Raw genomic sequence first — 10,460 nt, forward strand, 5'->3', positions numbered from 1 at the left:
GGTGCACAAATCCTAAAGATAAATGAATTTGCATGCTCAAAGAAAGGGTCAGCTCGCTGCTGGTGGAAGTGAATGTAGCCTGTATTTTTCAGATGGAGCAGAAACGTTAGGTCAGCATGTTAAGAACTCAATCCAATCTTTCACAATTACAGGTTTAACTCTTTGTCGGTCTTTATAAGTTTAATAATGTAAAGACCGTGGATTTGGAAAAAAACAAAAACAAAAACAAAACCCCAAAACCAAACACCTGGTTGCTGAAAAAACTATCAAATTAATAAACTAGAAAAAATAAAAGAGAAAACAGGCTAAAATATGAGATGATCGAAGAAAGTGATTGTAATGCATGTTTTCTTTTTCAATAGTGGAGAGTAATGCACTTATATACAGCAATGTTGAAGGCAGATGCATACTACAGAGTGGTATGAAAGCTGAATTTACACATGTAGGGGCTGATAGAACCATATACCACGGTGTTTCACTGCAAGGCATATAATAGTAAAAATAAATAACCAATTAGACCGTACTTCCTGTAACACAAAAAGAAATTTCATAGAATTATGACAGTGGATTTTATTTTTAGGTATCAGTGTTTCATGATAGATAATGAAGACAGAACATTTTAAAATTTTGGTAGATCAAAAGGTAGAGGCTACATGTTAGCTCATCCTGTGTGCGGAGGATCTGTGTGCACTGTATCAGCTATATACATATTAAGAACATATATGACAAAGTATAAAACAGAAGAAGCAGCTAAATAGGGCGTTCTTGCTGGGTTATAATCACCTGGTAACATACACCTTTCATCATACAATTGTGCCACAGCTAAAAGCACACTAACTAGCATACGGGTGATCTATTGGATCAAGCACAGCCCTGGTGGGGATACATACGCGGTGATCTATTGAATCAAGCACAGCCCTGGTGGGGATACATACGCGGTGATCTATTGAATCAAGCACAGCCCTGGTGGGGATACATAAGAGTGTGCTAAGATTTCACAGGTAAAGGCTAAGTTCTGGGGATGAACTCTTTTGATTAATCCATAAAACACACCTGAGGCATCTATTTTGGGGGTTTTTTTTTGGGGGGGGGGAACAATGTTCTAACAAAGTCCAAGCTTTACAAATGAGGCACTTAATAAAAAACATACTTTTGCTGCCCTGACCTGAGGTGGATTCTCTGATGAACATGGTGACCACCAAAAGAAGTTCCCTCCGTAGCAGAAACCAAAGCAGGCTTTCTGACTAAGCCAGTAATGTATTAGAGCTTCCAAATATGACAATTATTACTCTTTTCTGGTTTGTATCCTCTTTCCGTTCACTAGGTTCTAAATATGTTAAACAAAGTAACCCCCCTACTTTCCTCTTTGCTGAAAACATCAGATGAAAATGACCCCTACATTCATAAAACATCTGGGTCTGGTTGGCTTAATGAGGAGTCCAGATTGGTACATGAAGACTTTCACTATTATAAATTTCTCATAGTAAAGAGGCCATGGAAGCTCACATCACTGCCCCAGCCTTACTGAGGTGCATGCTTTTAAAATGCCTTAAAAAATTAAAAATTATTGCATAGAGTTAATTTTTGTAGTTGAAATTAAGGCCTTTAAAATACTGACACAACCTGCATTTCACATTCAAGAGGACCTGACGTGAGAAATTTAAATAAGGATTACATTAGATTTTTAATAATTCAATTTTCAACCACAAAATAGACGTGGATGGGGGAGAGAGAGGACTCGGGCCAGGGCTCCAGCCACTCTTAAGAGATACTTTGAAGGTAAGGCCTGCCACTCAAAACTCCTTTTTTTCTAAACATTCATGCCTCAAATTTTATAGTTCAGGAAATTCATTTGGAGTGAATGGGGACCATTTAGACATCTCTCTTTTGCTCTTGCTTTCTCTGTCTTACAGCTTCTGGCCTCTGCACACAAAGAGCATCATACACTCCTTCCTTTGTAATTTTGATACAAAAATCCCAAGAAGCCTAATGAAACAGAGCCAACAGTAAGCAATCTGAGTGCTGTGGGCTTCTTTTGTTCCATCTAATTGCAATGAAAACAGAGATGGGAAACCCCCACGGGCCCTGTCCCCACTTTTCCACTCATGCAACCCTTCTTCTTAAAGGGCTTTCAGTTGGTTTACAGAATCCAAATACATATACTTCTCCTCCCTCAGCCCCCCCAGGAAGTAGCTGCTCATAGTGTGCCTTCCCAAATAAGAGCTGGTGTTAGCCATCTCTGCTGTCTCAAGAAGCAGTTGCTAAGAAACCTCCCAAGACAATCTTCAGATTCTGACTTAAAACACACACACACACACAGGCCTTAATACTCAACTTAAAAAACAGCTACAACAACAGTAGTAATAACACATAAAAAGAAACTACCAATTACCAGTTGTACTGAGTTTCCTAACACGTGGCCTCTAATATTAACACCCAGAACATTCATGGCCTGTATTTATTTATTTATTTATTTATCTATTTATTTTTGCATTTAGCATTTGTCCTCAGGCAAAGGTTAGGTGTCTCACCTTCTGTGGATGGGATAAGGGAAATAATCAAGATAGATTTTAAAGTAATTTAAAATCGAAGCAAGCCAAGAGTTTGGAATCTTGACATATTACTGGGGTTAATTCCAAAAGAAGCATTTGTGTGGTAACTACAATTACCAGATCAGAACATATTTTGCTGGTTTAGTTTTGAGATCTGTCCCTTGTATGAACTATAAATAAGAAAAGATCTTTCTGTTACTTGGTTCCCTGATTTCAAAACAGATTGGTTTAGTCCGGCTCCTTTCCTGAATTTGGGAAATTTCATTCACCTGATGAATTATACTTTTTGATTTGCAATATGACGTAAGAAATATATTATTCAAGTGTTTTCCTGATCGAATAGTTAATATTCATATGATGTTTATGAATAATCATGTAAAATGTTATATGCATTGAATTCTATTTGGTGACATGAGGCATTTATTTATTTATTTATTTATTTATTTATTTATTTATTTTAGTTTATCAGACTTATTACTGCAACCGGTTTATTACAGTCCCAACACTGAAAACTTAAGCTAGACTGGCAAATCTTTTTCTCCTTTTTCTTGGGGAAGCAACTGACTTTATAGTCCATTCTAAAGCGGGGGACACATCTACAGGCAGAAAGGAAGCCTCATCCAGGGCCACAAAGCAGTTGAAGCATTTCTCTAAGCAAGTTGTCTCTTGGTAGGAGAATTTCTGGTCTTTATATTTTACACTGAAATGACTTGTCTTTTAATCTTGAGTATATCCTAAGCCTTACCACAATTTCCTTACCACAGTTTTCTATGTGCAGTTTCTGCACATAGAAGTTCCCTCTCTACCCAAAAAGAGTTACTGAAATACTTTGTTAGATAGTTGTGCACACATGTGGATATGTGTACATGTGTTTAATTGGAAAAAAAGAGAAAAGAAACAGGACCCAAATTCCTTGGGCCCTTTACTCTTCAATTCCAAAATACTTCCAAGAACTCCAGCACAGGCCCGTGAGGAGCCGTAAATTGGTAAGCATGCCTCACCTTCAGGCCGCTTGGTTTCCATCCACTTTTGAGAACTGAGGCCAAAATGAAGCTGGAGGGAGGGATTATGTATTTTTCTCCCTGGCTAATGAAATGGGTTTTCTTCGAACATTTCAGCTGCCTCCAGCCTCTCACTGGCAAGTTTCCTCAGCCTGCAGCTTTTGAACAGCACTATCAAGGAGCGCCATGGACTCTCTGAGAGACACATGGATTTTAAACGACTTGGGCTTAATGGTCAGGCCGTAACTGAAACTCATGTTTGAGGGCTCATTTTGGTTAGCCCTGAAATTGCACTGATGAGCGAGGATGGAGATGAAGAGAAACAGAAGCATCTTAGACAGCTCCTCGCCAATGCACCGCCGTTTGCCCACTGAAAATATCATCACACTGCTGGCTAGTGCCTTGTTAATGAAGCCATCCTTGTCCAGGAAGCGGGCTGGATCAAAGTCCTCTGGATTAGGCCACTTCGCTGGGTCATGATTCACAGACCATTGGTTGACAAAAACCACGGTATTCTTGGGGATGTAGTAGCCTAAAACAAAGGCGTTGGCGGTGGTGGCATGAGGAATGGTGACAGGCAAAAAGCTGGAGAATCGCATTGATTCATAAAGAAAAGCCATGACATATGGCAGGTTGGGCTGGTCACTCATGCAGGGCAGGCGGTCTCTCCCTACAACCTGGTCCAACTCGGCCTGCACGCGGGCCTGCACATCCGGGTACCTGTTTTGATTTTAGTATGAAAGAAGGAGGGACAGAAGGGGAGGGAGGGAGGGAAGGGGAGAGAGAGAGAGAGAGACAGAGACACACAGAGAGAAACAAAATCAGTTCATCTTTCCCCTTGCGAGGCATCTTTCCACACTGCACTTCTATTTTAATTCCACAAAGTATCTAGTCTGTGATTGAATTACAATTTCTGAAAGAAAATCTAAAACAGGTTACTAATTTCTCTCGTTCAGTATTACAAGTTAAACAATAATTTTTGTATGTTTTTCTGTAATAAGCCTCTTGTGGCCTAGAATTTATTTGCCATTGTGAGAAAATAAAACTTTCCAGTTTTTAATAGTTTAAAAATGCACAAAAGTATACATTTTAGACTCCCAGGAAAATATTTGTCTATCTTTTAAAATCTACAGACCTAAACAAATGGCCTTACAGCTAGATGCTCACATACACATTTTAACATGTTCATTTTATACCAGTGTAGTTATAAAATATATTTTCGATGTTTTATAGAGGAGTCTACAAAGCCAAAAAGACTCTGGGCCCACAAAAGTTAAAATGCTACCCTGAAAATAAATTATTTTTCTTCCCTCATATCCTCAGACAATTTCTTGCTCCTGTTTTATAAAGTATTATTGGTCTCCTGACTGACAATGCTCCACATTTCCTAAACTCACAAAGCAGAGCCCTCGCTTGTCAGATGGGGTACCCAATTATAGGTGTTCTTGCCAGGAATGGGGACAATTCTTCTGGAACTCAAAATCTTTCCTCACAGCAAACTCTATAAAGGCAATCCCTTGGCCTCACATTTTTAAACCCAATATTTTATGCCTTGAAGCCCATTTTCAGAAAATAGCTTAACAGGAATAATAATGTACAATCTTAGCAATATTCAAAACTTACAAATGCAGCCAAAACCATTAATTAATGTTAAAACTTGAACCTGATTGTATCTATGCATATAACTAGAACAAGATATTATGTAGTCATCAAAATCGCTAAAACTTGGGCTGGAGAGATACCTCAGTGGTTAAGGGCACCAGTTGTTCTTGCAGAGTATCTGAGATTGATTTCCAGCCCTCACATGATAGCTCACTGAAGTCTGTAACTCTAATCCCCAAGGAAACACCTTCTTCTGGCCTCTGCAGGCACCAGGCATGCACCTGGTACACAGAAATACACACCCAGGCAAAACATCCAGGTGCATAAAAATAGATAAAAATATTTAAAAGAGAATACATACTGAAATCAATGTTAGAAGATGAGAAGTGTCCACCACAATAGGTAGAAGGCTCAAAAAAAAGGGCAGGGCTAGGTGGGAAAGAATAATTACAACCACTGGAAATTTTAAATTGTGAAACAATGGGTGGTTTAAAAACTGCTTAACAGAACTTCCCACTATTTTCCACTGAGGGCCAAATCATAAGCATTTTGGACCTTACAGGGCAGACTGTCCCTCAACTGCTGCAGCTTGTCCCGGAGTGTGAAAGCAGGCACTATGTACAGTGTACCAGCTGTGGCTGCATCCATAAAGTTTATATTTAAACAGGCATCATAATTTGCTCACTCTGGTTATATCACCTTTTCAAAAAATAATGTCACCTTTATTTCATTAAAAAAAAATGACCCTGAAATTGTTTTATTTCTTTGGAACACATGGAGAACAACTTGTACAGTTCAATTAAAAAAAAAATTTTTTTTAAAGAGTACTTGCTTATCTTGGGATGTGAAAGACCTGACATCACTCTCTAGGAAGACCTAACCTGATCTTGAGTTCAATGCCCTTTATGAGAATTCCTGCCTCCTCTACCCCCTCATCCCAATAGTCCCAATATATGTTTCCACGATTTGACTTTAATATTGAAAAGTTATTTTGAATATACTTTTTAAAACGTGAAAGTGGATCTAAAGAAATACGAAGTATGTGAATTCAAATAGGAAAAGGACCCAGTGTGCCAAATTCAGAGGCGAGCACATCTTCAGCATCCTTTAGGGCAGTGGTTCTCACTTCCTAACGCTGAAACCCTCGTGTTTTGGTGACCCCCAACCATAACATTATTTCCGTTGCTACTTCAAAACTGTAACTTTGCTACTGTTATGAATCGTAATGTATCTGTGTTTTCCAATGGTTTCAGGCGGCAGAGGTCGAGCGACCCATCGGTTGAGAACCGCTGCCTTAGACTCTTAAAAAAAAAGAAGTAGTGCTTCTAGATAAAATACAGGGTGAATATGAATTTCAGGTAAATAATAGATAATCTGCAAATTCCCATAAAGGATTCATTTGCTTAGACTACCCGAATACGGGGAGGAGGTGGGGCGGTGCTTAATCCTTCCTTGCAGCCTTGCAATGAGCACTGTAGAGGTCTGCTTACTGGCCCGGAGATCAATCAGGACTCCCAACAGCAAGCACCAAGACTCCTCTCTAGAAGCTGATACACAACAGAAGTGATTCCTCCTGCTTTCTGTGGGGTGCAACCGCCTCGGGCTAAACCTTATTCTTAGGTAGTCCTCTGTGAACAGATCTCTGCCGGTTTCCTTAGCCTAGTCACAAAGCCCTGCGGGAAGCTGGAAGTAGGGCCTGAGGTCACAGCCTCCCTGGTACCCGCTGTGTTTAGTTTTTACGGCTCCTCCCTTAACCTTGGAACCGGTCCAGTTTTGCTTCTATTGAGTCACGGAAGGATCAAAGCTGATCTGCCTGCACGGTAAAACTCTTTGTTTGTTTGTTTGTTTGTTTGTTTGTAGGGGAAGGAGCTTCATAAATTTGTTCCCTGTCACGGGGGAAAGGGGAGATAAGGAGTGGGGCATAACATCAGAGACGCTGGTAAGTCCTGGCAGCTCTTGGAGGGGGAGCGCATCTAGGCCTGCCCAGTTGGACCCGCCTTATCTTACCTGAAATCTCAGTTTCAAGGAATGGAGGGTTGCGGGGGAGGGGAGGGCGAAACCTCAAACCCTGAGCCCAGCTAGTGACCTTTTAGCCGCACTCCTTTTTTCAAAAGAGGAAAACCAGGACCGACCCATCCCTCCTGGAGGCTTTACCTGGTAAAGAGGATGAGCAGCCACTGCAACGCGGTGGAAAGGGTGTCCTGGCTGGCTCCGAAGATGTCCGTAATAGTGGCAGGCACATCCTCCAAGTCCAGCCCGGAGGGGTCGTCGCCAGGGCCCCCGGATGCCTTCTTTTCGGCAGAGAGGATGAAGGCGTCCATCATGTCTCGAGGAGCAGCCCCGGGCACCAGGCTTTCACGGTGCCTCAGGAACTTGTCCAGGACAAAGTTGCTGAAGTTGCGGTTGAGCTGCTCGAACTTGCGGAAGGTGGTGCGCACTGGGTTGGGAAAGAGCTGCAGCCAGGGCAGCACGTCCACCAGGCTGCCGGCGCCCACCGTGCGCCCGAACTCCTCATTGTGGCTGAGCAGGTCCAGGAACTCCGCGTCGTCGTGGTTGTACCGACAGCCGAAGCACACAGCGCTCATGACATTGGCCACAGCCACAATGATCGGCTGCGTCGGATCCAGGAAGACGCCGCCCGCGCAGCGCCGCACCAGCACTGCCACCAACTCTCGAGCCTCTGCCAGCGCGTGGCCCTCGAGGAGACCGCGGCTGCGCGGGTGGCGCGTGGAGAAGGCACGCATCGTACTATAGGCCGCGCGTCTCTGCGCCTTCCAGCGCTCAGAGTAGTGGCCGAAAGCCAGACTGCGGCCACCAGACACCACACGGAAAGAGGCGAAGGGCGGCCGGTCCGCGAAGATGCCGCCCTGCTGCACCAGGGCCTGGTGGATGGCACTCTCGCCATTCAGCACCACCACGGGACAGCTGCCCAGACGGATCTGGAAAACGTCGCCATAGCGCCTTGCAAGGCGAGCGAAGTACAAGTGCGATGCCTGACCAACAGCCGCTGCGTTTCCGATCAGTGGCCAAGGAAAGGGACCTGGGGGCGAGGACCACGGTTTCCGTCGCCACTGTCGCAGCAGCCACTGTCCTAAGTGCACAGTGGCCAGGACGGAAAGGAGTAGCAGAAGAGTGGTCTGCTGGGTAGACAGCGAGCTCGGCTGCTGTGGACTGTCTGCACTAAGGCCGGTGGCCATGCTGGGGACACAAAGGCAAAACGTAAAACTCAGGTGTGCAAAGGAAAAGAAGAGTGCCCCCTTCAGCCCCGCGTCTCTGCCACTGCGTGGGGCTACAGGTTGAGGTTGAGTAAAGAGAAGGCGTTGCATAACTCAGGTGAAGGCTGGCTTTCTGAGCAAGATGCTTAAAACTACATTCCCTACCTAACCCAGCCTCCAGCAGAGACATACCACCTTCCAAATCCCCAGCTGCCTAACGGTTCCCAGAATTCCTACACAATGCCGGTGGGTGGCAGACAGAGGCAGGTTTCTTTTAAAGTACCTAATACCCCACCCCTGACCTTCAAGAACTGCTCTGAAGAGGCCTGGGGAAGGTGGCTCCGCGGACAGACTGACCTGCGATGAAGCGTGGTTTCCCGCGGTGTAGAGCACAGGGGTCTGGGAGAAGCTCTGGAGCCTATGCCCAGACTCTGCGAGGCTTCAGCCTGAGAGTCCCCAGGGACCTGGAAGCCTAGACACCTGAGGCCCGCTGCTTTAGCACCCACTCTTGGCTCAGTCACAACCTAAACTTAGATTAGGATGGAGGACAGGAAAAAAAAAAAAAAGTGTCTCAAATTTGCACCTGGGGCTCCGCAAAGTCAGGACTTTCTCACGGAGTTGGAGTTGCGGTTGAGACGGATGGGGGTTGGGAGTTTAGATAAAGTGGAGTTAAATCCCAACCCGCCAGCGGCTTTCAAGCTGGCGTCTCTGAGGTGTCTGCATCGCACCCCAGAGGCGATGCGCCATCCATCTACTAGGGGGGTTTTAAGGACTGGGTAGAGACTGGAGGAAGCGGGGGCTTTAGGAGGTGGGGCGTGAGGGGCGGGACGCACTGCGAAAGTCCACAGATCTGGGACTTGGATCTCATGTCCGTGCTCAGGGTGACCCAGGGTGGTCCAGTGGGAAGTCCGCGCCGCGGGCTGGGACCGTCCTGGAACAATAGCTGGCAGCTTTATTAGGAACCGCCTTGTAAAGTTTTCCTTTGGCGATAACGGCTTGTCGTCAGTCATCCCCCAGTCAAGACCCCCACGCTTTCCCCAGAACCGAACTTGGGACAGAATTTCCTACGCCTCCGCTGGAGCAAAGCGCTACGCCCTCCTTCTCCAGGTGACTCGAGTTTGGTGCCTTGCTCATGATCCTTAGGCACCGAGCCAGGAAAAGAAACTTGCCATTTTAAGAACAGTGCAGCTTGATTTGCCTTGCATTTATCTTTATCTTAAGGTTTTGCAAAGCATTTGGCCCTACAGCCGTGGCCCTTTGTGTGTACAGATCTCTTTCTACCTCTGAGATCTGGAAACCTTGAAAGTTCTCCCACCCCAACGCGTGCACCCGTCCTTCTGCACACAAAGCTCTCAGAAGGCAAGCCTTCCCGCGATGAAACCACCGGAACTCTGCCACCTGCTGGACACGCGTGTCAGCTCAGGTCGCCCCAGGCAGTGATCCAAGCTTGGGCGCTGGAGGCAGTCCTGGAGCGCCAGACCCGAGACAGGGGCGGTGAGTGGGAGGAGGAGGCAACTCTGTAAGCCAGCAAACGGTTGGGTTGAAAAGTTTCTGCTGTCGCCTCCCCCTTGCGTGCGGAGCTGTGCCTTGCGTGCTCCGCTTCTGGGAAGTCGGCTCCAGTCATCTCCCTGGGCGCTGCTCGCGGCCGCCCCTCCCGCGCTTCTCACGACACCTGACACGCCGAGGCGGCGGCCAAGGGCGGGGTGCCTGCCGCCGCCACCCTCGGCTGCGCACGCACAGCTGCTCCCGCAGGACCTGCCCGGAGGATGCTCGGTCGCAGCCAACTTGTCGACCCCCACTCACTCAGCCTGTTTCCCAAACTAGCCAAGGGGGACGCTTTCTTCAAAGAGAAAGCCAGGGATGTCAAATGGCCTAGGAAGCAACTGTTCTGGTCAAGGAATACCGGCTTTCAAAACACCTGAGAGAACAAGGTTCCTGCCAGGCTCTGGAAAAGGCAACCTAAGAAAGAAAGAGAAAGCTTTTAGTTAATCAAGGAAGAATTGTAGCTCCAGGCCATTGGTGTGATCTCCAGATAACCCACCCCCAACCTTGTGTTATTGTCTCATTTACAAATAAAGAGATTCAGAGAG

The 10,460-nt window shown here is 45.7% G+C and overlaps 1 protein-coding gene across 3 annotated transcripts; it reads right to left on the minus strand.

Moving 5' to 3' along the window:
• Positions 1–555: 555 nt before the first annotated feature.
• On the minus strand, positions 556–10,080 carry Cyp1b1 (cytochrome P450 family 1 subfamily B member 1). Of its 3 annotated transcripts, none has more exons than XM_034514096.2 (3): positions 8,954–10,080; positions 7,310–8,353; positions 556–4,273 (listed from the first exon to the last, which is right to left on the minus strand). In XM_034514096.2, exons 2-3 carry the CDS (start codon positions 8,350–8,352, stop codon positions 3,685–3,687), a joined length of 1,632 nt encoding a protein of 543 aa, XP_034369987.1. In that variant the 5' UTR covers position 8,353; positions 8,954–10,080; the 3' UTR covers positions 556–3,684. The 3 variants fall into 3 exon arrangements, with proteins under 3 accessions (XP_034369987.1, XP_034369986.1, XP_034369985.1); XM_034514095.2 differs by having other exon boundaries at positions 8,728–10,080; XM_034514094.2 differs by lacking the exon at positions 8,954–10,080 and having other exon boundaries at positions 7,310–8,691.
• Positions 10,081–10,460: the final 380 nt, after the last annotated feature.

Source organism: Arvicanthis niloticus, chromosome 11, assembly GCF_011762505.2.
Source record: "Arvicanthis niloticus isolate mArvNil1 chromosome 11, mArvNil1.pat.X, whole genome shotgun sequence".
Taxonomy (NCBI): Eukaryota; Metazoa; Chordata; class Mammalia; order Rodentia; family Muridae; genus Arvicanthis; species Arvicanthis niloticus.